This window comes from Anolis sagrei, chromosome 2, assembly GCF_037176765.1.
Source record: "Anolis sagrei isolate rAnoSag1 chromosome 2, rAnoSag1.mat, whole genome shotgun sequence".
NCBI classification, from domain to species: domain Eukaryota; kingdom Metazoa; phylum Chordata; class Lepidosauria; order Squamata; family Dactyloidae; genus Anolis; species Anolis sagrei.
The window spans coordinates 11,711,683-11,739,271 of NC_090022.1; the positions used below are offsets into that span (position 1 = coordinate 11,711,683).

Consider the following 27,589-nt stretch of genomic DNA (forward strand, 5'->3'; position numbering starts at 1 on the left):
GTGGCATAGACACTGAGAACAGGGAAGCCCTGGTCTTGGAGTGCTCTATCTGGAGGTCAGCTGTGACCAGCAGTGCTGCAGAATGCCAAGAGGCAAGAATGGAGGACGAAAGGGAGAAACATGCCAAGAGGAAGGCATAACCCTGAGTCCCCCCCTAGGGGATTGAGAAGGGTGGGGTATAAGCGCTCGAAATATCAAGTCAATCCTGACCGGGACTGCCTTCCATCTGGAAGCCGATGTCCTCACTGTGGGAGAACATGCAGATCAAGAATAGGGCTCCACAGCCACCTACGAACCCACTGGCAAGACACCCCACACCTGGAAGACAATCATCCTCGAGCTACAAGTGATTGCCTAAGTAAAGTATCTGCAGGATTGTCTTCTCCGTACAATCTGCCCCTAACACTGCGGTGTTCTGGTGGGGCATCTGCTCCAGCCTGCCAGAACCCAAATGACCACCATTACCCAGAGGACCTTTTCATCAGCCTCCTATACATTGTGGAATGACCTGCCAGAAGTAGGGTTGGGTAGACATGATCGGAAATGATTGAAATTCAGAAGTGCAGGAAAGGTGGGGCTGGGGCAGAATTCCAAATTTGAACCACTTACCCATTTTACTCCAGCTGATACGCCAGCTCCACTGGCTGCCAATTAGCTTCCGAGCACAATTCAAAGTGCTGGTTTTGACCTATAAAGCCCTAAACGACTCCGGCCCTGTTTACCTCTCCGAACGTATTCTCCCCTACGAACCATCAAGATTATTAAGATCATCTGGAGAGGCCCTGCTCTCGGTCCCACCGGCCTCGCAAGCGCGCCTGGTGGGGACGAGAGACAGGGCCTTCTCGGTGGTGGCCCCGCGACTCTGGAACTCTCTCCGTCTGGAGGCCAGAACTGCCCCATCCATCCTAACATTTAGGAAACGGGTGAAGACGTGGCTGTGGAGTCAGGCCTTCAATGAATGAGACAACACCATAGGACCCTGGATGGAAGTTGAGGTAGATCCATCTTAATAGGACGACTGACCACTGTAGTTTTATATATAGTGTTTTTAAAGTTGTTTTTGTAATTGTGATATATGATATTTTAATGAGTGTATATGTTTTTATGGCTGGAAACCGGGCTGAGTCCCTCAATGAGGTTGAGAAGCTCGGTATAGAAAACTGTGAAATAAATAAATAAATAAATAAATAAATAAATAAATATTTTCAGGATTATTCTGTAATGTTTGGATGTCTCCCTAGGTTATTTTAATTTTCACAACCATTAAACAACTTTGGTAAAGCCAAAAAACCCATAAAGTAAAGCAAGGGAACTTGCATGGTGTCCGACGTGGTGGTTGTGAGTGGTCCAGGATTTCGGTGTTTTCAAATAATATCCTGTGTCCCAGGTTGGTTCATCGGGTGCTCTGCTATGGCTGAGTTCTCTGGCTGAAGTAGTCTGCAATGCCTTTCATGTTCCTTGATTTGTGTCCAGGCAATGCTGTGTTTGGTGGTCCCTATGTAGGACTTGTAGACTGTGTCAGACTACACAGAGAAGCCATTGAAATCCACAAGCATGTGGACAATTTCAACAGGAAACCATGAAAATGAACAAAATCTGGCTACCAGTATTAAAAAAACTCTGAAATTATAACAGTAAAACAAGCCTATACTCTGTTTGGGCTTGCGACTGACCATTTATGTACATACAATATATTATATCATTATAATATAATAAGTTATATGTACACACAAGATATTATATTATTAGCATAGCACAATAATATGTGCTATGCTATAATAATAATAATAATAATAATAATAATAATAATATGGGCTGTGGCGCAGCTAGCTATTTTTGCTATTCTTATTGGTGTTAGATACCATTTCCACATTAGCTTATAATAATTTTCTTTAACCCATATTGATACATTTTTCAGATGTCTTTGTCCCCATAATTGTGACCACTCCATTTCATTTGTGGCCCAGTCTGATTAAATGGAAAAGAAAGAAAAGAGAAAGAGCTAGTTTCTAATATATGTAATTTCATAATGCTTGTAGGTATACACAATTTTTGTGGTTCCATTGTCTGTGAAATAATAATGGTGTAAATAATAATAATAATAATAATAATAATAATAAGCCATTCAGCAGTGGAACTCTCTGCCCCGGAGTGTGGTGGAGGCTCCTTCTTTGGAAGCTTTTAAACAGAGGCTGGATGGCCATCTGTCAGGGGTGATTTGAATGCAATATTCCTGCTTCTTGGCAGAATGGGGTTGGACTGGATGGCCCATGAGGTCTCTTCCAACTCTTTGATTCTATGATGATGATGATGATGATGATAACAACAACAACAACAACAATGGCCTATATAATCTATATACCGGGCTGTGGCACAGCTAATTAGTAGCCGGCTGCATTAAATCACTACTGACCAAGAGGTCATGAGTTCAAAGCCAGCGCGGGTCAGAGTGAGCTTCCAGCCATTAGTCTAGCTTGCTGTCGACCTTTGCAACCCAAAAGACAGTTGAATCTATCAAGTAGGAAATTTAGGTACCGCTTATGCAGGGAGGCTAATTTAACGAATTTACGACACTAAAGAACCCCCTTCCAGCAGCATGCAGAAGAATGAGGAAGTACTCTATCAAAGGACTCGGTGTCACAAATGGACGGTGAAGCAGCTGCTCCCCCTGTGGCCGGAATCAAGACGAAATCAAGCATACCCTCATGAAGCCGGAAAGCTGGAATGTTAAATTGCCTCTGTGTCTGTCTACATATGTTGTATGTTTAACTGGCATTGAATGTTTGCCAAGTATATGCATTGCAATCCACCCTGAGTTCCTTGTGGGGTGAAAAGGGTAGAATATAAATACTGTAAATAAATAAATAAATATTAGTATTATATATTACTATATTGTACTATACCACTACACTGCAAAATTCTTAGCAATATTACATGTAATATAAAATATATAATTGTTTTATTGTATTATTAGTTTATTCTATTACATTATAATGTTATAGTTATGAGTATTGCATCCATTACATTTATTTTCATTACTTAACATATTAAAAGGTCATTAAAACCTCTACTGGGGAAAATGGAAGGAAAAAGGAAGAGGGGTCGACCAAGGGCAAGATGGATGGATGGTATCCTTGAAGTGACTGGCTTGACCTTGAAGGAGCTGGGGGTGGTGACGGCCAACAGGGAGCTCTGGCGTGGGCTGGTCCAGGAGGTCACAAAGAGTCGGAATCAACTGAACTAATGAACAACAACAAAGAGCTTCTACAGCAAAAAGAGAAGTAATATTATCAGTTTTAAATCTGATAGTCGTGACTTCTTGTATCTTCTTATATTATCTTATATTGAGTCTCTGATGAGTCACAAGGTGTGCATTCTCAGGAAAATATTTTCCATTCTACTCGCATTTGTATGGTTCCTCCCTTGTGTGAAGTGTCTTGTGGCTCACAAGGGATGAACTGTGAGCAAAACATTTCCCACAATCATTGCAGTTGTATGGTTTCTCTCCTGTGTGGATCCTCTGGTGGGTCACAAGGTATGCATTCCGAGCGAAACATTTCCCACACTCCTGGCATTGGTATGCTTTTTCTCCTGTATGGGATAACTGGTGCCTTACTAGTTGTTGATGGTGAACAAAAGATTCCTCGCATTCCTGGCATTTATACACTTCCTCTCCTGTGTGGATTCTCTTGTGGCCCACAAGGTCTACATTCCGAGTAAAACTTTTCCCACACTCCTGACATGTGTAAGGTTTCTCTCCTGCGTGAAGTCTCTTGTGGCTCACAAGGGATGAACTGTGAGCAAAACATTTCCCACATTCATCGCAGCTGTATGGTTTCTCTCCTGTGTGGTGTCTCTGGTGCCTCAGAAGGCATGATGTCTGAGCAAAACACCTCCCACAGTCTTGGCATTTGTAGGGTTTCTCTCCTGTGTGGACTCTCTGGTGGGCCACAAGGTATGCATTCAGAGCAAAACATTTCCCACACTCCTCGCATTGGTATGCTTTATCTCCTGTATGGGACAACTGGTGTCTTATTAGTTGTTGTTGGTGAACAAAACACTCTTCACATTCTTGGCACTTATACATTTTCTCCCCTGTGTGGATTCTTTGGTGTCTCACAAGGTTTGCATTCTGGGCGAAACATTTGCCACACTCTTGGCATTTGTAGAGCTTCTCTCCTGCGTGAAGTCTCTTGTGGTCCATAAGGGATGAACGGTTTGGAAAACAGCTTCCGCATTCCCGACATGTGTATGTTTTTTCCTCCGTGTGGAGTCTCTGGTGCCTCAAAAGATTTGTCATCTGAGAAAAACACTTCCCACACTCCTGGCATTTATATGGTTTCTCCCCAGTGTGGATTCTCTGGTGCTTCACAAGCACTGACATAATACCAAAACATTTCCCACATTCCTGGCACTTGTATGGTTTCTCTCCTCTGTGGGCTCTTTGGTGGACTTCAAGGCTTGATTTGGTGGCAAAACATTTTCCACATGCATTGCAGATGTATGTTTTGACTTCTGAATGAAGCAACTGGTGTCTTACTAGTTGTTGACGGTGGAGAAAACATTCCCCACATTCCAGGCATTTATACAGTTTATCTCCTGTGTGGATTGTTTGGTGTCTCACAAGGTTTGCATTCCGGGCAAAACATTTCCCACACTCCGGGCATTTGTATGGTTTCTCTCCTGCGTGAAGTCTCTTGTGGTCCACAAGGGATGAGCGGTTTGCAAAACAGGTTCCACATTCCTGACATGTGTATGTTTTTCCTTCCATATGGAGTCTTTGGTGTTTCAAAAGACTTCTCATCTGAGAAAAACACTTTACACAGTTTTGGCATTTGTATGGTTTCTGTTCAGTGTGGATTCTCTGGTGCCTCGTTCGCTGATCACTCCGAGCAAAACATTTCCCACACTCCTGGCATTTGTAGGGTCTCTCTCCTGTGTGGAATACCTGGTGCCTTACTAGTTGTTGATGATGAAAGAAACCTTTCCCACATTCTGGGCATTGAAAGGGTTTCTCTCCCATGTGGACTCTCTGGTGGATCACAAGGTATTCATTCTGAGCAAAAGATTTTCCACATTCACTGCAGATGTATGCTTTGACTTCTGAATGGAGTAACTGGTGTCTTACTAGTTGTTGACGGTGAACGAAACATTCTTCACATTCCTGGCATTTATAAAGTTTCTCTCCTGTGTGGATTCTTCGGTGTCTCGCAAGGTTAGTATTCCGGGAAAAACATTTCCCACACTCTTGGCATCTGTAAGGTTTCCCTCTTCTGTGAATTCTGCGGTGTCTCACAAGGTTTGCATTCCGGGGAAAACATTTCCCACACTCCTGGCATTCGTACGGCCTCTCTCCAGTGTGGAACAACTGGTGCATTACTAGTTGTTGATGGTGAAAAAAACATTTCTCACATTCCGGGCATTGAAAGGGTTTCTCTCCTGTGTGGACTCTCTGATGCCTCACAAAGTTGGAACTGGAAGCAAAAGATTTCCCACACTCCTGGCATTGGTATGGCTTCTCTCCTGTGTGGAGTCTTTTGTGCCTCAGTAAGTCTGAACTGGAAGCAAAACATTTCCCACACTCCAGGCATTTGTATGGCTTCTCTCCAGTATGGAATCTCTGATGAACCAGTAATACTGACCTGCTAGGAAAGAATTTCCCACATTTCTGGCATTTGTGTGTTTTCTTTCCTTTTTGGAATGTGTGATTGCTGAGATGGTGCAAATTATAATCAAAACTGTTTTCTCTACACTGAATGTGTTTTTTCCCACCACACAGTCTCTTATGGAAAATAGCTGCTATATTTTGGGCGAAACCTTTCCCGCATATGTTGCATTTGAAAGCACATTTGGAAAACACATCTCTCTTCCTCCAGTTATCTGTTGGGAAAGAAACAGGAAAAAAGTAATCTATATAAATAAAAATGTAATGTTCATTTGTGGGATTAACATAACTCAAAAACCACTGGACGAATTGACACCAAATTTGGCCACAAGACACCTACTAACCCAAGGAGCTGATTTTGTCATTTGGTAGTTAGTTGTTGGGATTTATAGGTAACGTACAATCAAAGATCATTCTGAACTCCACCAATGATGGTTGGAACATCGTTCTGGAAATCCCATGAAAATGGGACCTATTTATACACCTGAACACAGAAGCCTGAAAGAAAGCAACTGCCTGGTTGGGCTGCAGCTTTCAGGGCCGGGCTTTAGCACAGCGAGTTAAATCGGCAGCTGCAGAAAATCTTGTCAATTGAAAGGTTGGCAATTCAAACCTAAGTCGGGGTGAGCTCCCACCAACAGCCCCAGCTTCTGCTCACCTAGCAGATCGAAAACAGCAATGTGAGTAGATAAATAGGTACTGCTTTAAGCGGAAAGGTAATAAAAGGCGTCTATAAGAACGTGCTGGTGATTCGATTGGGATGATGTCTATGGAGTACAAAACTCCATGGTATGGAAGATGGAGCGACAGCTCCTCCCAGTGGCCGGAGTTGACCACAGCCTCCAGATACTGAAGATGGAAAAAAGATGGGAAAGCCCACACCTCTGTTTATTTGACAATCAGGAATGTGTCCAGAGGAATCAATAGCCCTACAGGTTCTTATTGTGCCGCACCATTGGCAAAACTCAAGGGAATATTTATTTATTTATTTACAACATTTATATGCCGCCCTTCTCACCCCAAAGGGGACTCAGAGCAGCTTACAAGATATATATCCATACAATATATTATATTATTAGCACAGTACAATATCAGTATTATATATTACTATATTGTACGATACCATTATATTGTAATATTATTAGGAATATTACATGTAATATAAAATATTTAATTACAATATCATATTATTATTAGTAGTATTATATTGTATTAATTATACTATTATAAATATTATATGTATATACATTATATTACATTACATTATATTATTACCATAGCACAGGAGACAAGATGGAACTGTCCCCTCGCCCCCCCCCCCTTCACTCTGGCCAGGCACCCAAGGGTTCTCAGAAAGAGGGGCTAAGTTCCCGATTAACAGTTTTCAGGAGTCCCCAGTGCCTGGTATGATCTGACATATTGATCCCAAACAGATATAGTAACAGTGATCATCAGTGAGGGAGCCTTACCAAGAGAGGCCATGATCCCACGCGTCTCCTCCATGATCTGTGAGTGCAGTGCTCTCTGATCAGGGTCCAGAAGAGCCCACTCCTCCATGGAGAAATGGATGGCCACGTCCTGAAGGGTCACTGGACCCTGGAGGAAAAAGAAAACAAAAGAAAACATGTCCTGCTTGCATAAAAGACTTCAAGAAATGAAGTGCAACGGGCCTTTAGACATAAGTATTTGGTCTCATTGATGTATGGTGAAGTCTACACCCAGAAGATAAAGCTTCTGGGTGTATACTACCGGTTCATCATAATGGTTTCAAATCAGATTATATTTTAATTGATTCTTTTACACTATGAGACCACTGGACTGTTAGTTTGGATCGATATTTCCGTCTTCTTCCTTAATCTTCTGGTCTTTGGTGGAATTAATGGCCCAAACATAATCAGAATGGACAGAATTATTTAAAGATTGGGTTGCTGCGAGCTTTCCGTGCTCTCTGTCCATGTTCAAGAAGCATTCTCTCCTGATGTTTCACCTGTGTCTATGGCAGGCATTCTCAGATGTTGTGAGGTCTCTTGAAAATTAGGAAAATGAGGTTTATATATCCGTGGAATGTCCAGAGAGAGAAAGGACTCTTTTCTGATGAAGGCAAGTGTGAATGTTGCAACTGGCCATCTTGATTAGCATTTAATAGCCTTGCAGCTTCAAAGCCTAGCTGCTTCCTGCCTGGGGGAATCCTTTGTTGATTCTTTGCTGTCCTTTAAAGATTGATGAGGGTGTAGGCAGCTCATTTGCCATCTAATGCCATGTAACCCTACACCACTGGAGAAATTACACTGTTTAGCCGATATTGCACCACTTGACATCCGCCGGGGAGTAGCAGCCAATAGTGAAAGGACTAAGGCAGTGACATCTCCAGCTTATCCCTTGTTTGGGTATCAGCCAGCACGTCAACGACTTAAATCAAGAAATAGTTTTCTAAGATCTACAGAGACACTCGCTGGAACACCTCAGCAAGCGAGAGTCCAAAAGTGGCAGGCTCAAACCCAGATCCTCAATCAATGGCTGATACCAAATGAGAGACTCCCCCCTGGGTACACAGAAAACTGGGCGATTTGGAAGGCACTGAACAGACTGCGCTCTGGCACCACGAGATGCAGAGCCAATCTTAAGAAATGGGGCCACAAAGTGTAATCCATGACATGCGAGCGTGGAGAACAGCAAACTACAGACCACCTGCTGCAATGCAACCTGAGCCCTGCCACATGCACAATGGAGGACCTTCTTGCGGCAACACCAGAGGCACTCCAAGTGGCCAGATACTGGTCAAAGGACATTTAATCAACTACCAAGCTTGCAAACCCTGTTTTGTCAGTTTGTTAAAAATTTGTTACAAATGCAATACAATTGTCTGGTTGATACTGACACGATAAATAAATAAATGGGAGGTCTGTAAAGTTTGTGCACAAGGTGAAATAAATGGCTATTTTCCTTACAGGAAAGAATTTTTGAGGATGTCCCATGCACCTCCTTCCTTCACTCCCTTCTTCTTACCTCAGTTGTTTCTGCTTCATTGCAAAGAGGAAGAGAGGAATGAAGACTTGTCTCTGGCACCATTCCAAACCCTGTCGGAAAGACCAAAGTGGGAGGGAAAGTGATCATACAGGCTTGTTTCAGGAGCTCAATTACAGCCCTAAAAAGAAACTCAGGAGAAATATACTCTTTTGAAGATAATAATAATAATAATGATGATAATAATAATGATAACCTTTATTTATACCCCGCCTCCATCTCTCAAAGGGGACTTGGGGCGGCTCACATGAGACCAAGCCCGAAAATACAATACAACAAAATAAAATACAAAGCAACATAAAATTACATCACAATAAAATACATAGAGTAACGCAATAAAATAAACAGCGCAAAATAACATATTGAAAATAGTAGCACTTTTGCATTTAGTAAAATCTATAGGGCATGACTCAACCAAGGCTGGAAAATCCACAAACCTGAAGACCACCATGAAGCTACCATGAGATGCAGAGCCAACCCTAAGAAATGGGGCTACAAAATGGAGTCCCCAACATGCGAGTGTGGAGAAGAGCAAACCACAGACCACCAACTACAGTGCAGCCTGAGCCCTGTCACATGCACAATGGAGGACCTTCTTATAGCAACACCAGAGGCTCTCCAAGTGGACAGATACTGGTCAAAGGACATTTAGTTTAATGCCAAGTTCTTAAACTTTGTTTGTGTTTTTAAATACATTAATAAATACCCTCAATTTGCTTCTGACATGATAAATAAATGTGTCAAAATGATCATGAATATATTGCACGTAAAAAGGTAAAGGTTTTCCCAACATTAGTCCAGTTGTGTCTGACTCTGGGGGTTCATGCTCATCTCCATTTCTAAGCCGAAGAGCCAGTGTTGTCCATGGAGTTTACGCATTCAGTCAGAGCTTTAACTTCACTTTTATGTATGATATAATCAGTGACTATTATATATAAAAAGGATATAAATGATGTTTCTGAAACAACAAACTAAATGAAATGAAATGTACTTAAGAAAATAACACCCACAAGGTACAAGTCCCGATGATATTGTTCTTCCTCATTGCAGAGTTTGCTCTTGCAGACAGAGTTTTTATCTTCATTCTTCCGTGTAATCTTTTAAACAGTTGGTAAATTTTGAAAAATATATTTGCAGATTCTCTGATGCAAGAAACTAAACACTTGAACTGTTCTTGGGAAAGTAAAATAACGTCGACAAGGGTCCCCAGATTGAAATACCTTGTTTCAGGAGATTTTCCCTTCTTCAGGACTCTACGGTATCTTCACATAAGTATTTTAGTCACAATAAGTTCCTAAATAAGTGATCTTATGAGTCTAACATAATAGACTCATGAGATCAGGGCTGGCCCTAGGTAATTTTTAAGTGTTAGCAAAAACCAATCATAAGGAAAGAGAAGGAAGGAAAGGCGTCCCATGCTGTGTGTGTGCAGAGGTGCCTTTCCTTCCTTCTCTTTCCTCCCTTATTTTCTTTCCTTTCTCTCTTTCCTTCCTTTTTTCTTTCCTTCCCTATTTTCTTTCCCCACTCTTTCCTTCCTTTTCTCTTTCCTTCTTTTTTTCTTCCCTCTTTCTCTCCTTTCCTTCCCTTTTTCCTTCCTTCTCTCTCTGTCTCTCTCTCCTTCCTTCTCTCTATTCATCTCTCGCTCTCTCCTTCCTTCCTTCCTTCCTTCCTTCCTTCCTTCCTTCCTTCCTTCTTTCTTTCCTTCCAACCCTCTTTTCATCTTTCTTTCCTCTCTTCCTCCCTCCCTGTTTGACAGAAAGGGGCTGGACTGGATGCCCTTTGGGGGACCCCTTTCCAACTCTTCTAGGCTCCTCTTTGTCCAGGTGGCGGCAAAGGGAGCCTCTTCTTTTGCTTCTTATTATAATTAGTATTATTGAGGGGGCCTTCCTCCTCCTCCTCCTCTTCCTTTTCCCTCCCTCCCAAGGCGGGTCTGCTTTATTTCAGGTCTGTCACGGGGTGTCTGCACATTGCAGTTGTGGCGGGGCGAGAAGGAGCCTCAGCCTGGAAGAAGGGAAGGAAGGAAGAAAGGAAGGGAAAGAGGACCCACCCCTTCAAGCAGTGCAGAGGTGCAGCTTTCCCCCTCTTCGCTTTGCTTTTCTTTCCTCCCATTTGCTGCATCCTGCAGTCCAGGATGAGCCTGGGTCAACGTGGCAAGGCGGTGGAGGATGATGGGCTCTGCACTGGGGGCCTCCTCCCGCCTCCTTCTTCCTCCTGGCTTCCGAGCCACATGCAGGTGGGGGCCTTGGGGGCGTGGGGCCTGCAGGGCAAAGGGGACATCCCAGCCAGGGATGCCTTCGCTTTGCTCCAGCTGGAACGTCAGAAGGCCCATACCGGGGGCGCCTCAAGAGCACCCCTTGGGGATTCGCGCTATATGCTAATGCGTATCTTGCCTATTGCTTCAGTTGCCCCTGCATGAGATTAAAATGCAGTACCAGCTCCCCGAAGGATTTGGAATTAGAAATACAAACCTTTAAGACACAATTCCAAGGTAGAGGATATCCCTATCAGCTATTTGAAAACTCTGACTGAATGAGTAAACTCCAGAGGGAGTAAACAGAGTATTGTTGAGGCTTGTACTTCATGTGTCATTCTTCAGTGATTTGTTTTCAGAAAACATAGTTAAGAACAGCACAACAGGGTTTGTTCTTACCCAGGAAGGCAGCACTTCCATCTCCCTCTTGCTTTATCTCCTTCCACTCGGGAATCTGAGTGCAGATTGACACTGAGTCCTCTGATGCACGGAGAACAGACTGAACTTCCACACAGAAATCTTTTGACTGACAAAGCAGGGAGAAAATGGAGAAGAAAAAAATTACACATCCATACACAAACATCTGAAAAATAATTCAAACAATTATATAATAATAATAATAACAAATAATAATAATAATAATAATAATAATAATAATAATAATTTTTAGGCTAGAATAGGGAAGGATTAAGACAGAAGTTAGCAGAGGGGCAGAAACTGGACAAAAAGAGTTTGTGTACACACAATCACACACACACACATCCTCTTGTTAGAAAGGCAGGATATACACTCAATCAATCCACTTATTGATCTCTACTTTAGAGACACCAAGAGGCAATGCTCTCACCTGTCCGTCCTGCTTCTCGTCCTCTGCCCGACTCAGGAGGAAGCCTTCCGCCAGGGCCACCGCCTGGGAAGAGGTCTCTGCCCCACACTCTCGGACCCAGCTCCCCATCTCTGGGGGCAGGATGCTCAGGAACTGCTCCAGGATCACCAGGTCCAGCATCTCCGCCTTGGTGTGTTGCTCTGGCTTCAGCCACTGGCGGCAGAGAGAGTGGAGGCGGCTGCAAACTTCTCTGGGTCGCTCGCCCTCATGGTAGGAGGACTGCCTGAAGCGCTGGCGCTCTATGTGCGCATTCAGGAACGCCTGCATAGCTGTTTCCCCACTGCTCTCAGCACAAATGCTGTCACATTCTCCTTCTGCTTCCAGCCAAGCGGTCTCCAGCTTGAACATTTTGGAAACACTGTTCAATGAAGCAGCCAACGGGACTCAAGGAAAACTTCTGTTCTGTTCTGTCCCACAGTCATGAACAGGCTCTGCTCCAAAACCCTGTAAAGTCAAGGTATTATTGTGTTGGTTACATCCAGATTGGACTATTGCAATGCACTCTACATGGGGCTGCCCTTGAAGACTGCCCTGAAGCTCCAATTAGGACAACGGGCGACAGCCAGGCTCCTTACTGGAGCAAACTATAGGGAGCATACAATGCCCCTATTAAAACAGCTTCATTGGCTGCCGATAAGTTGCCAAGCCAAATTCAAGGTGCTGGTAATCTATATAAATAAAAATGTAATGTTCGTTTGTGATACCATCAGAACTCAAAAACTACTGGGGGAATTGACACCAAATTTGGACACAAGACACCTAACAACTCAATGTATGTCCTCCACTCAAAAAATTTGATTTTGTTGTTTGGGAGTTGTAGTTGCTGGGATTTATAGTTTACCAACAATCAAAGAGCATTCTGAACTCCACCAATGATGGAATTGGGCCAAACTTAGCACACAGGGCTCCCATGACCAACAGAAAAAACTGGAAGGGTTTGGTGGACATTGACCTTGAGTTTGGGATTTGTAGTTCACCCACATCCAGAGAGCACTGTGGACTCAAACAATGATGGATCCGGACCAAACTTGGCACGAATATTCCATATGCCCAAATATGAACACAGATGGAGTTTAAGGGAAATAGACCTTGACATTTGGGAGTTGTAGTTGGCTTTTGTATTAATGTTGATGTTTTGATGAATTGTTTTTTGATAATGACGAATTGTGGATTTTTTACACTATGTCTTGTATTTTGCACCTGTTTGTCTATGTTGTACACCGCAATGAGTCGCCCTTGGGCTGAGAATTGCGGTATATAAGCGTAGTAAATAAATAAATAAATAGTTGCTGGGATTTATAGTTCACCTACAATCAAAGAGCATTCTGAATTCCACCAATGATGGAATTGAACCAAACATGGCATACAGGACTTCCATGACCAACAGAACACACTGGAAGGGTTTGGTGAGCATTGCCTTGAGTTTGGGAGTTGTAGTTCACCTACATCCAGAGAGCACTGTGGACTCAAACAATGATGTATCTGGACCAAACTTGACACAAAAATTCCATATGCCTAAATATGAACACAGATGGAGTTTGGAGGAAATAGACCTTGACATTTGGGATTTGTAGTTACTGGGATTTATAGTTCACTACAATTAAAGAGCATTCTGAAACCCACAAACAACAGAAATGGGGCAAACTTCCCACACAGAACCCCCATGACCAACAGAAAATACTTAAGGCCATCCAGTCCAACCCTCTTCACCAGCGCAAGAAAATGTAATCAGAGCCCTCCTGACAAAGAGCCATGCAGTCATAAATATAGATAGATAGCTATGATTCTCTCTCACACACACAGATATAATATCACAGATTTGAGACCCTTAAAGAAGGACTATGAAATGTTGCCTGTTCCAGAGTAGGCAAACCAGACACTCCACATCAACACTGACAAAGAAACAACAAGAAATACTGTTTACTCACAAGCATCAAGGAATTACATATATTAGAAACCAACACTTTCTCATTACTTTATTTTCCAGATCACCAGACTGGGACACAGCAACACATGGCAGGGGACAGCTAGTCTATATAAATAAAAATGTAATGTTCGTTTGTGATACCATCAGAACTCAAAAACCACTGGGGTTCGTTAATTTTGTAATTCGTTATTAATTCGTATTTAAATTAGCTTACAATCCGATACTGAGCCATGCAGGAATAGTGTGAGGAGTAATTAAGAATCGAAACAATTTTTCCAATTTTTGTAATTATTTCGTAATTATTTTCGTAATATAATATATAATATATAATACAATATATTATAATAATATAATATACAATAATAATATATAATATAATATATATAATATAAATAATATAATATAATATATAATATAATAATATTATAATAATATATAATATAATATATAATATAATATATAATAATATAATATACAATAATATATTATAATAATATTATAATAATATAATATTATAATATATAATATAATAATATTATAATAATAATATAATATAATATAATATATTATAATTAAATACAGTAAGATAGTACAACTAAACATAGGAATTGGTATTATGATTACGGACTGATTCTGATTTGTTTGCTGAGGCGCATGTCTATGATAATTATTGTTTTTGACTTGATATGTTTTGTATAATGTGCTTTTAATTGCCTTTTTGATGTTGTTGTGTTAACCTTTACTATGTAAACCGCCTTGAGTCGCCATTTTGGCTGAGAAAGGCGGTATAGAAGTAAAGCAGACAAAGTTGTCTTGATCCGTTCCGAGCTGGACGCTGCGTTAAATGCAGTCTCCAAGGATGTAACAAGGGCACTTGGTTGTCCTATTTTGATGGATTCTTTTCAGTTTGTGAAACCCGAGGATGTGGACAAGATACTTGGAGGAATGAGGCCCACCACGTCCATCCTAGACCCCTGCCCATCCTGGCTTCTGAAGGAGGCCAGAGGGGGATTGGCTGAGTGGGTAACAGTGGTGGTGAATGCCTCCCTTCGGGAAGGCAAGATTCCAGCGAGCCTAAAACAGGCTATTATAAAGCTGCTGTTGAAGAAGCCATCACTGGACCCCACTAAATTGGACAACTTTCGGCCTGTTTCCAATCTTCCCTTTTTGGGCAAAGTCATGGAAAGCGTGGTGGCCTCACAACTCCAGGTATTCTTGAGAGACACGGATTATCTGGATCCGGCACAGTCTGGTTTCAGACCGGGGCATGGTACCGAGACGGTCTTGGTCGCCTTAGTGGATGATCTGCGCCGGGAGCTAGACAGGGGGAGTGTGTCCCTGTTGGTGCTCCTGGACCTCTCAGCGGCCTTCGATACCGTCGACCACGGTATCCTTCTGGGGCGCCTTGCGGAAATGGGTCTTGGGGGCATTGCTCTGCAGTGGCTCCAGTCATTTCTGGAGGGCCGCACCCAAAAGGTGTTATTGGGGGACTCCTGTTCCGCTCCACAACCTTTGACTTGTGGGGTGCCACAGGGTTCCATACTGTCCCCCATGCTGTTTAATATCTACATGAAGCCGCTGGGTGAGATCATCCGGAGTTGCGGGGTGCGGTGTCATCTGTACGCAGATGATGTCCAACTCTGTCACTCCTTCCCACCTGCTACTAAGGAGGCTGTCGAGGTCCTGAACCGGTGCCTGGCCGCTGTAACGGTCTGGATGAGGGCGAACAAACTGAAACTAAATCCAGACAAGACAGAGGTACTCCTGGTCAGTCGCAAGGCCGAACGGGGTATAGGGTTACAGGTTCGCAGCTTGGGTGTGACCCTGGACTCATCGTTGAGCCTGGATCCCCAGGTTTCAGCGGTGACCAGGGGAGCATTTGCACAGCTTAGGCTCGTGCGCCAGCTGCGCCCATATCTCGGGAAGTCTGACTTGGCCACGGTGGTACACGCTCTCGTCACATCCCGCCTGGACTACTGCAACGCTCTCTACGTGGGGCTGCCCTTGAAGATGGCCCGGAAGCTTCAGCTGGTTCAGCGCGCGGCAGCCATGCTACTAACTGGAGCGGGTGGCAGGGAGCACACAACGCCCCTGTTGTCCCAGCTCCATTGGCTGCCGATTTGCTACCGGACCCAATTCAAGGTGCTGGTCTTGGCCTACAAAGCCCTAAACGGTTCCGGCCCAAAATACCTTTCCGACCGCATCTTGGCCTACGAGCCCACGAGGACCTTGAGATCGTCTAGGGAGGCCCTTCTCTCGATCCCGCCTGCATCTCAGGCACGGCTGGCGGGGACGAGGGAGAGGGCCTTCTCGGTGGTGGCCCCCCGGCTGTGGAACACTCTCCCTGCATACATCAGACAGGCGCCCTCCCTCTTGTCCTTTCGAAAAAGCCTTAAGACGTGGCTGTTTGAGAGGGCATTCAATTAAGTGCTAAACAACAAACAATACGGTAATGAGAACTGGAATGGAACAAGGAATATGAGATTGGCTATGATTCCACTAAGAGACGAAGCGGATTTTTAGAGTAGTTTGTAATTGTGTATAGTTTATATGTTGTTGAAACTGGCTTTTGTAATTGTCTGTTATGTGTACTGTACACCGCCATGAGTCGCCCTTATGGGCTGAGAATGGCGGTTAATAAGTGCATCAAATAAATAAATAAATAAATAAATAATAAATAAAATAAATAATATATATATATATATATATATATATATATATATATATATATATAATATAATATAATATACAATAATATAATATAATAATATTATAATAATAATATAATATAATATAGTTGTTGTTTGTTTTATCACACCAACAGTCAACAACAGAGGGAGAGGGAAGCTTCAGAAGTTCCTCCTGTCCCATTAGGAGGTATTTTTTAGCATATTGCGCAATTGCGTCCGCCATTAACGAATCAATTCGAAATTTACGAAATTTCATAAATTTCAAAAATTTTTAAATAAAAAATTCTGAATTCTTTAAAAAAACAAAACGCAATGGACCCCCTAAAAATGAAACGAGTTTAGAAACAAATTTTTCCGTTGTTACCCAAGCCTACTCACTACTCATTAGCATATGCAAATTCCCCCAATTCCCCCCATCCCAGACCCTTCTGAGGCCAAGGAAACCAAAGGACGGCATGAGAACATGGGGCACCCCATTGCCCAAAAGCGGCCCTCTTCTGCCGTGGTGCACACCGGGAGTTGGAGTCCTTTCAAACCCACAAGGCATTACTCTTGTTGGGATGCCTCCTCTCATGGCAAGGCCGCGGCGGCACAAGAACAACATTCTTTTTTCTGTCAGGCCGCGAATGCCTTTTGCGCCTTTCCCACTTCTGATGGAGGCCTTTCCCAGGCGTCGCTAACGAGACTGGCGACTATAAGGGCCTCCTCGTGCTTGCTGAGGCATGAGGAAGCCCAGTAAAAGAGAGTGACACAGTCAAGCTGGCGGCCACGGGAGGCCTCCTCCTGCTATAAGCCACTGAGGGGAATGAGACGCTTGACGTGGTGACATTAATCCGCCATCTTGAGTGTGACCATATGCCTCAGCAGGTAAAGTTGCACACCCAAGATGGCGGCAACGGGAGTCCTCCTCATGCTACGGCCCACTGAGGGGAACGAGACTCTCGACCTGGTGACGCAAATCCGCCATCTTGGGTGTGGTGCTTAGTCCAAAGTTCAGTCAGGAAAGGGCCTTCTTCTCCTCAACTAGAACTCTTCATAATAATAATAATAATAATAATAATAATAATAATAATAATAATAGACTTAACGTCAAGGGAAAATCTTTACCTTTACTTAGTATAAAATGAAATATTTTATGTCTAATAATACATAATAATTCAATAAACATGTAGAATATAATATTCAATATAATAATCTATATAAATAAAATAATAAAAATAAATGGTAAATAATCATAGAATCAAAGAGTTGGAAGAGACCTCCTGGGCCATCCAGTCCAACCCCATTCTGCCAAGAAGCAGGAAAATTGCATTCAAATCACCCCTGACAGATGGCCATCCAGCCTCTGTTTCAACGCTTCCAAAGAAGGAGCCTCTACCACACTCCGGGGCAGAGAGTTCCACTGCTGGACGGCTCTCACAGTCAGGAAGTTCTTCCTCATGTTCAGGTGGAATTTCCTCTCTTGTAGTTTGAAGCCATTGTTCCATTGCGTCCTAGTCTCCAAGGAAGCAGAAAACAAGCTTGCTCCCTCCTCCCTGTGGCTTCCTCTCACATATTTATACATGGCTATCGTATTTCCTCTCAGCCTTCTCTTCTTCAGGCTAAACATGCCCAGCTCCTTAAGCCGCTCCTCATAGGGCTTGTTCTCCAGACCCTTGATCGTTTTAGTCGCTCTCCTCTGGACACATTCCAGCTTGTCAATATCTCTCTTGAATTGTGGTGCCCAGAATTGGACACAATATTCCAGGTGTGGTCTAACCAGAGCAGAATAGAGCATAGGGAGCATGACTTCCCTAGATCTAGACACTATGCTCCTCTTGATGCAGGCCAAAATCCCATTGGCTTTTTTTGCTGCCACATCACATTGTTGGCTCATGTTTAACTTGTTGTCCACGAGGACTCCAAGATCTTTTTCACACGTACTGCTCTCGAGCCAGGCATCATTGTCCCCCATTCTGTATCTTTGCATTTCGTTTTTCCTGCCTAAGTGGAGTATCTTGCATTTGTAAATAATTACAATAATGTAGTATACGATAATCTATATAAATCAAAATCTAATGTTCATTTGTGGGATTAACATAACTCAAAAACCATTGGACAAATTGACACCAAATTTGGACATTATACCCCTAACAGACCAATGAGTGACCATCACTCACACCCCCCCCCCCCATAAACCAGCGCAAAGTACTTAAAAACCAAAAAAATCTAAATGACGGAAAGCTAAATGACGATACAGAAAAAGGGAAGGGAGGGGAGAAAGGGAGAAAGCAAGAAAGAAAGAAAGAGCAAAGGAAGGAAGGAGAGAAAGAAGAAGTTAAGAAAAAGGGGGAAAGAAGGAAAGAGGTAGAGAAGGAAGGTAAGAAGGGAAAAAGAAAAGGGAAGGAAGGAAACAGAGCAAAGGAAGGAAGGAAAGAAGGAGAGAAAGAGGGATGGAAAGTTGGCCACAGCAACGCGTGGCGGGTCCACCTAGTGACCTATAAAGCCCTAAATGGTTCCGGCTCCGCCTAACTTTGTGATCGCATCTCCCTCTATGAACCAGCATGAACTCTAAGATCCTCCGGGGAGGCCCTCCTCTCCCTCCCACCTCCATCACAAGCCTTCTCGGTGGTGGCCCCCCGCCTCTGGAACGTCCTTCCAAGGGAAATAAGACAGGCCCCATCCCTCCCCTCTTTTTGTAAGAGTTTGGTGGTTTCAACAAATTTTTGAGAGTGACCAGTGGTAGCTCAGCCCAGACACCCTCCGGACACGACCTAGCCCCCTCTGTATTACCCTGGTCATTCTCCTTACAGGCCCCTGGAAATAGCCCGTCCCTGCTTTTGCCGTTTACCTATTACAGTACTGTACCCAAATGCTGATCCCATCTTATTTCAATTTGTATCAGTCTTGACCCGGCCTTTTTAATTGTCCTGACCCATTCCTTTTCCATGTCCAAACAAATAGATATGAAGAGCAGGCAGGATTTTTTTCTTTTAATATTGATGTGTTATTGGGTAATTCCCCCGGGGAGACAAAGCGGCATATAACTAAAGTTTCATTATTATTATTAAGTTTGCAAACTGAACAAGCCACGAGAGTCAAGATGAAGATCCACCCAGAGGAAAAGTGTTCCTGCCATACATCAGGGGAACCACTGACCGCATAGGGAAGCTGACGAGGAAACACAACATACAAACAATCTACAAACCCACCAAGAAAATCCAACAAATGCTACGTTCAGCAAAGGACAAGAGGGACCCTCTCACCTCTGCAGGAGTCTACCGTGTACCATGCAGCTGTGGACAAGTCTACATAGGGACCACCAAACGCAGCATTGCCCAGACACGCATCAAGGAACATGAAAGGCACTGCAGACTACTCCAACCAGAGAAGTCAGCCATAGCAGAGCACCTGATGAACCAGCCTGGACGCAGCATTTTATTTGAGAACACAGAAATGTTGGACCACACCAACAACCACCATGTCAGGCTACACAGAGAAGCCATTGAAATCCACAAGCATGTGGACAATTTCAACAGAAAGGAGGAGACCGTGAAAATGAACAAAATCTGGCTACCAGTATTAAAAAACTCTAAAATTACAACTAAACAGCAGAGAGGAAACAACCAGGCACATCTTAACACCTCTCAACAGAACATTTTCCCAGGCTTAGCCAGGCCTTCAAATGCTAATGAAGGTGGTCAGCTGAAACATTCACACCTAGCTCCAGCAGAGAAGAACTCTTTGCCCCACTCCAGCCATTCCACAGATATATCAACCCATTTTCCTATTTCCAACAGACCTCACTACCTCTGAGGATGCTTGCCATAGATGCAGGCGAAACGTTAGGAGAAATGCCTCTAGAACATGGCCATATAGCCCGAAAAAACCTACAAGAACCTGGAGATTTATTGTTCATTTTTTCATTCTCCAGGGTCACTTTCCCTCTCCATCGAATCTAAGAAGCACCGTGTTGTCGAAGGCTTTCATGGCCAGAATCACTGGGTTGTTGTGAGTTTTCCGGGCTGTCTGGCATGTTCCAGAAGCATTATCTCCTGACGTTTCACCTGCATCTATGGCAGGCATCTTCAGAGGTTGTGAGGTCTGCTGGAATCTAGGAAAATTAGGTTTATATATTTGTGGAATAATGTACAGGGTGGGAGAAAGGGGTCTTGTCTGCATGAGGCAAGTGTGAATGTTACAAATGGCCACCTTGATTACCATTTAATGGCCTTGAAGCTTCAAAGCCTGGCTGGTTGCTGCCTGGGGGAATCCTTTGTTGGGAAGTGTTAGCTGGCCCTGATTGATTCATGTCTGGAATTCCTCTGTTTTTGGGTGTTGCTAATTTTTACTGACCTGATTCTAGAGTTGTTTAATAATGGTAGCCAGATTTTGTTCATTTTCATGGTTTCCTCCTGTCTGTTGAAATTGTCCACATTCTTGAATCGATCAGTGCCAACTATCACCTTCCAACAAAGGATTCCCCAGGCAGCAATCACCCAGGCTTTGAAGCTGCAAAGCCATTCAGTTCTAATCAAGGTGGCCATTTGCAACATTGACAATTGCCTCAAGCAGACAAGAGTTCTTTCTCCCACCCTGGACATTATTCCACAGATATATAAACCCTACTTGCCTAGTTTCCAACAGACCTCACAACCTCTGAGCATGTGGGTGAAATGTCAGGAGAGAATGCTTCTGGAACATGGCCACACAGCCTGGAAAACTCACAGCAACCTAAGATATATACTTTTTAAAAGGTGCATAAATGAGAGGAAAGTGCACTTTAGATTCAATAAAATATGGAAGCATTTGGTTCTGCTCTCCAAAAGAGATGGAGGTCTTATTCTGTTTTTTTAAAGGGCCAGCAACGGCATGGGGAGCATAAAGGAAATAAGATATCTGGAATGAAAAAGCATTTCCATCTCAGGAGCCACAGGGATTTGACCTGTTATAGAAACTCACCTGTAGCTTATATAAGTCAAGAATTTGGTTTTATTTGTTTATTATCTTCTTTGTTTTCCCTCCTGCCTTTCGCCTGATACAGGGACTCAAAGCAGCTAACCATAAATACCAAACAAGGCAAATTAAATCAATATAAGCACATTAAAACATAAAAATAAAAATAAAGAAGCAATTGAACCAACCAAAAGGTAAAATGCATTAAAACGCACACCCAATGTTATCCAAGCTACCCAAGTTACTACAAGATTATTCTAGTTGTTATTCAAATAAGGCAAAGGTAGATGTTTCCCTTGACATTAAGTCCAGTCGTGTCTGACTCTGGGGTGTGGTGCTCATCTCCATTTCTAAACCAAAGAGCCGGCGTTGTCCATAGACACCTCCAAGGTCACGTGGCCAGCATGACTGCATGAAGTGCCGTTACCTTCCCGCAGATTTCTCACATTTGCACGTTTTCGAACTGCTAGCTTGGCAGAAGCTGGGGCTAGCAGTGGGAGCTCACCCCGCTCCCTGGATTCGAACCACCAACCTTTCGGTCAGCAAGTTCAGCAACTTGGCAGTTTAACCCACTGTGACACCAGGGGCTCCTATATATATATATAGATAGATAGATAGATAGATATAGATATAGATATATATGCATTTATTATTTTCCCCCTTGTATGCAGATTTTTGGGGACTCTGGCACCTTTTGGTCAGCAAGTTCAGCAGCTCAGTGGTTTAACCCGCTGCACGACTTTAATTGGGTAACAAGTTCAACTGCACAAAATTTATATAATATGCATTTATTATTTTTCCCCCATGTATGCAGATTTTTGGGGACTTCGGCACCTTTTGGTCAGCAAGCTCAGCTGTTCAGCAGTTTAACCTGCTGCACCACTTTAATTGGGTAACAAATTCAACAATGTAAAATTTATATAATATGCATTTATTTATTTTTCCCCCATGTATGCAGATTTTTGGGGACACCGGCACCTTTTGGTCAGCAAATTCAGCAGCTCAGCAGTTTAACCCGCTGCACCAATTTAATTGGGTAACAAGTTCAACTATGAAAAATTTATATAATATACATTTATTATTTTTCCCCCATGTATGCAAATTTTGGGGGACACCAGCACCTTTTGGTCAGCAAGTTCAGCAGCTCAGCGGTTTAACCCGCTGTGCAATTTTAATTGGGTAACAAGTCCAACAATGCAAAATTTATATAATATGCATTTATTTATTTTTCCCCCATGTATGCAGATTTTTGGGGACACCAGCACCTTTTGGTCAGCAAGTTCAGCTGCTCAGCAGTTTAACCTGCTGCACCAATTTAATTGGGTAACAAGTCCAACAATGCAAAATTTATATATATGCATTAATTATTTTTCCCCAAAGTATGCAGATTTTGGGGGACACCAGCTCACCCAAACTACAACTTCCAGGATTCTACAGCATTGAGCCATAGCAGTTAAAGTGATATCAAACTGCATTATATTGACAATGTAGAGGCATCCTTAGTCTTCTTGGATTCCTAACATACTGTTTCCTCTTCCCCTCCTCCAAGAATCATTGCAGAAAAGCAAAAACCTCCAGCCTTTCAATTGACCACATTTAATGGCCTAGCAGTTTCAAGGTGTGGCTTCTTACTGCCTGGGGCAATCCTTTGTTGAGAGGTGATGAGCTGTCCCTGGTTGTTTCTTGCCTGGAGAGGGGGGGTGTTCAATGGAGGGTGGAAAGGGGGCTGTCATAATCAGAGTAGCATCTCCATCAAGGGACTCACCAGAAGGAGAGGAAGGCAGCCCAAGGAGGAGGATGAGGATGAAGGAGTCTGAAGGAAGAAGAGGCCCCTCTGCCCTGGAGGACTGGGCGCCTCCCTCCTTCTCACTTCCTTTCCCTCTAGGAATCCCTCTCTCTCTCCCCTTAACCCTTCCTTGCCCCATTCAGCTGCAAAGCTGTTTCTCTGCTTTCCAGCTCAAGCTCCAGATTCCCATTAGAATAGATCTTTCCTCTCCTTCTTTCCTCTCTTTTGGCTGGTTTGGGCAAACTTCGGCCCTCCAGGTGTTTTGGACTTTCAGCTCCCACAATTCCCAACAGACTGTAGCATTGAGCTGAGGCAATTAAAAGAGCATTAACTCAACAGTGTGGATGCACCCATTCTGTATTTTGAACATACAGAATGTTTTGCACCAACTTGTCTGTTTTCTCTGTAAATGTATAGTTGGATTGATTGGCTATTTATAGCTGTCAATCTGAAAGGGTCTTTGAGCGGAATTTGCAAATACTAAGTAAGGGGCTTTGAATGAAATTAACAGCAAAAGAGAGATATACCCTTTCTCTGTAGAGCACCATGGAAGAAACAAGATGTGACATTTAGAAGGTACTTCTTAAACAGGATGTTTGTGGTGAACTTCAAATGTTGTTTTTGAAGCGCAGAGGCCACGTGTACAGGAGGGTACTTTCCATCAAAAAAGGTCAAGAGAGGGGGCTGGAAAGAGAGCACTTTTCCATGACAAAAATGTTCTTGTTTACTTGAGGGTATATATTTGGTGGTCAAAAGCCAAGACGGCACGGCAGTCACTTGAAAGATAGCATCTGCGTATGCTATTGGCTGTCAGTGCTCCCGCGACGTGGACCTAAAAAGACCCAATCAAGGGTCTCTAACAAATCAATGTTGTTTGCATTAGTTGAATTGTTCCTCAGTTCAATTGTTTGGCCCCACCTCTTCCTAGAAGAGGAAGTTTCCTTCTTCATTCTACCATCAGACAGCTTTATAGACGGACGTGAATAGGATTTGGCTCTACAGCCCTTGTTTAAGCTATCTCTCATCACCAATTCTCAGGTTTTTACCCTTGAGACTCACATTTCATACCCAGATCTTCCTGGATGACGTTGAGGAGTCTCAAGCGCCTTCAAACCAGTCCTTTGGCACCAGAGGAAGACTTTGTGCCTTCAAATATAGGCCATTTGGACTGGGGTGGTGGATTGCTCAGGCATTCACAGCCATTGAGAAAGAGGGAACTTGGAAAGTTTCTCAGCTGCAAAACTTCTTGGACCCAAGACTTCAGAGACTGTAACGTATATTTTCTTTATCCCTGTTGAAACATCAAATTTGTGCCTAAGAAAGAGAACTCATTGTGAGCAATAAAGACCATTTTGAGTTATCTGTTGTGTCTTAGTCCTTGGGAGTTCCAGTTTCCTAAAGGAGGGCAAGAAGCAATCCCCTGGGGAGAGATGTCACGTCCATGTTTCTTTCAGTAAGATCTATAGACCCCAGGCGCGACGGCACACAGTTGCATCTGTCAAGGAGGAAATTTAGGTACTGCTTATGCAGGGAGGCTAATTTAACCTATTGCCGACACCATAAAATATCCAGCAAGCAAGCAAAAGAATGAGGAAGTACTCCATCAGTGTCTCAAATGGATGTTGAAGCGACAGCTCCCTTGGTGGCCAGGATACCCTCATGAAAGCTGGAAAGTTAAAAAGCCTCTGTGTGTCTGTGCATATATGTTGTGTGTCTATGGCAGGGGTCCTCAAACTAAGGCCCGGGGGATGGATGCGGCCCTCCAATGTCATTTACCCGGCCCTCGTGTTTGTTATGCTGTTGTGTTATTGAGGCCTTGGCCTGTGTAAGCCGCATCGAGTCCTTCGGGAGATGCTAGCGGGGTAAAATTAAATTAATAATAGTTTTTAAGTGGTTTTTGCACTACAAATAAGATATGTGCAATGTACATATGAATTCATTCACGTTTTTTTCAAATTATAATCCAGCCCTCCAAAAGTTTGAGGAACTGTGACCTGGCCCTATGTTTAAAAAGTTTGAGGACCCCTGGTCTATGGCATTGAATGTTTGCCATGTATCTGTACATTGTAATCCACCCTGAGTTCCTTGAGGGTGAGAAGAGCAAAATATACTGTAAATCTATATAAATAACTAGCTTTACCCGCCACGCGTTGCTGTGGCCAGCCTTCTCTCCCTCTTTCTCTGCTTCTTTCACTCCTTCCTTCATTCCGTTTTCTTCTTTCCTTTCTTCCTTCTCTACCTGTTTACTTCCTTCCTTAGCTGTTTGCTTTCATCCTTCCTTCTCCTATTTCTTTCCTTCCCTGCGTCTTTCTCTTTTTCCTTTGCTGCGTCTTTCCTCCCTCCCCTTTTTTCTTTCCTTCTCTCCTCCTTCCTTCTGTACCTCTTTCCTTCCTCCTCCCTGTTTCTTTTCCTTCCTCTTTGTCTCCTTTCTTCCCTCTCTTTCTCTTTCCTTCCTTCGCTCTGTAGTTCCATACTTCCTTTTCTTTCCTTCTTTCTTTCCTTCCCTCCCTTTCTCTTCATTTGCTTTCTTTCCTCCCTTCCCTTTTCTTCTGTCCTTTCTTCCTTCCTTTCCTTCGTTCCTACACCTTCCCTTCCTTTCTTCTTCCTTCCTTCTTTTCTCCCTTCTTTCCCATGCTCCTACTCTTTTTTCTCTTTCCTCCCTTTCTTCCCTCATATACTTTCCCAACTTCTCCTTCCTTCCTTTTTTCATACACCTTCCCTTCCCCTTCCCTCCTTTTGTTTATTTACTACCTTTCTTCTCTGATATACCTGCCTTCCTTCTTTTCTTCCTTCCTTCCTTCCTATACCTTCACTTCCCCTTCCCACTTTTCTTGTTTCCTTCTTTCCTTCCTTCCTATTTACACCCTTTCCTCTCATTTCCGTCCTTCCTTCCGTCACCCGCTTCCTTCCCTCCTTCCCGTTCCTCATCATCCCCGATGGCGGCGTCGTTCCTTCCCTGGAGCCAGACGCCGGTGTGCGGGGGCGGCCTGGGCCGGGCGTGGCGGAGGCCAAAGGGTTGTTCTCGGGAGAGGCAGGTCACGGCCTCTCCCGGGCGGGCCATGAAGACGCGCAGCGGGGGCCTCCCAGGCAGCTTCCGCTGGTCCAGGCCCGGGAAGGCCATCAGCTGTCCGGGCCTGTGGAAGGTGGACAGCCCCCCACACCGCACGTGCACTAGGCCGGCCCCCAGAGCGCACAGGCTGGCGAGCTCCCACTCCCAGGCCGGGGCTTCAGCGTCAGCGCCTAGGCCGTGCTCGGTTTGGCATGGGGAAAGGGGCGGGGCGGCGAAGGGAGGGCGCGTGGCTTGCGCGGAGGGGGCGTGGTGCGGCCATGTGCGCGTGCCGGGCGACTCGCGCTGGGATGCCTCTGCGCATGCTCCGTTTGGTTGTGTAATTGTGAGTTTGTTGTTTTTTTTTGAGTTGTGATGAGTGTTCTGCATACCTTGTGGTTTGAGGTATGCGTACGCCAAGTTTGGCGATTTTTCGTCCGGGGCTTTTCGCATTTTGCGGTCCCTAACGACGCCCTTTTGGATTTTATATATATAGAAAATGTAATGTTCGTTTGTGATACCATCAGAACTCAAAAACCACTGGGGGAATTGACACCAAATTTGGGCACAAGACACCATTCAAGGCAATCTATGTCCTGCACTCAAAAAAATTCTTCCCAAAAAACAATAAGACCTTTAAATTTTGACAAAGAATAAAGAGAACACTGTGCCTGCGCGTGCAAACCCATTCTCTTCCCCCCGTCACGTGGGCACAGCCAGCACGAGAGGCACCGACGGCCATCCTCCCTCACTGCTCATTAGCATATGCAAATTCCCCCCCAATTCCCCCCATCCCAGACCCTTCTGAGGCCAAGGAAACCAAAGGACGGCATGAGAACATGCGGCACCCCATTGCCCAAAAGCGGCCCTCTTCTGCCGTGGTGCACACCGGGAGTTGGAGTCCTTTCAAACCCACAAGGTATTACTATTGTTGGGATGCCTCCTCTCATGGCAAGGCCGCAGCAGTACAAGAACAACATTCTTTTTCTGTCAGGCCGCGAATGCCTTTTGCTCCACTTCCGGTGGAGGCCTTTCCCAGGCGTCGCTAAGGAGGCAGACGACTATAAGGGCCTCCTCGCGCTTGCTGAGGCATGAGGAAGCCCAGTAAAAGAGAGTGACACAGTCAAGCTGGCGGCCACGGGAGTCCTCCTCCTGCTATAAGCCACTGAGGGGAATGAGACGCTCGACCTGTTGATGCGAATCCAATAATAATAATAATAATAGACTAAATGTCAAGGGAAAATCTTTACCTTTACCTAGTGTAAAATGAAATATTTTATGTCTAATAATACATAATAATTCAATAATGATGTAGAATATAATATTCAATATAATAATCTATATAAATAAAAATAATAAAAATAAATGGTAAATAATAA

At 43.7% G+C, this 27,589-nt stretch overlaps 2 protein-coding genes across 2 annotated transcripts in view; both read right to left on the reverse strand.

The window, feature by feature from the left end:
* LOC132765760 (zinc finger protein 665-like) overlaps window positions 1–27,589 on the reverse strand; it is a 255,289-nt gene that overhangs the window by 77,439 nt on the left and 150,261 nt on the right. The gene's annotated exons all lie outside the window — the stretch shown is intronic.
* On the reverse strand, window positions 2,004–23,246 carry LOC132765967 (zinc finger protein 585A-like). Its single transcript, XM_060760279.2, has 6 exons — window positions 23,144–23,246; window positions 11,788–12,270; window positions 11,340–11,466; window positions 8,672–8,742; window positions 7,135–7,261; window positions 2,004–5,880 (listed from the first exon to the last, which is right to left on the reverse strand). Exons 2-6 carry the CDS (start codon window positions 12,172–12,174, stop codon window positions 3,398–3,400), a joined length of 3,195 nt encoding a protein of 1,064 aa, XP_060616262.2. The 5' UTR covers window positions 12,175–12,270; window positions 23,144–23,246; the 3' UTR covers window positions 2,004–3,397.

Bases quoted from the DNA above. Each gene is read 5' to 3' on its own strand.
- LOC132765967 (XM_060760279.2), bottom strand. From the start codon at position 12,174: ATGTTCAAGCTGGAGACCGCTTGGCTGGAAGCAGAAGGAGAATGTGAC. The intron at 8,743-11,339 runs GTAAGAACAAAC...TCTTTCCGACAG, and splicing joins TGGAAGTGCTGCCTTCCTGG to GGTTTGGAATGGTGCCAGAG. The intron at 7,262-8,671 runs GTAAGAAGAAGG...TTTTTCCTCCAG, and splicing joins ATGAAGCAGAAACAACTGAG to GGTCCAGTGACCCTTCAGGA.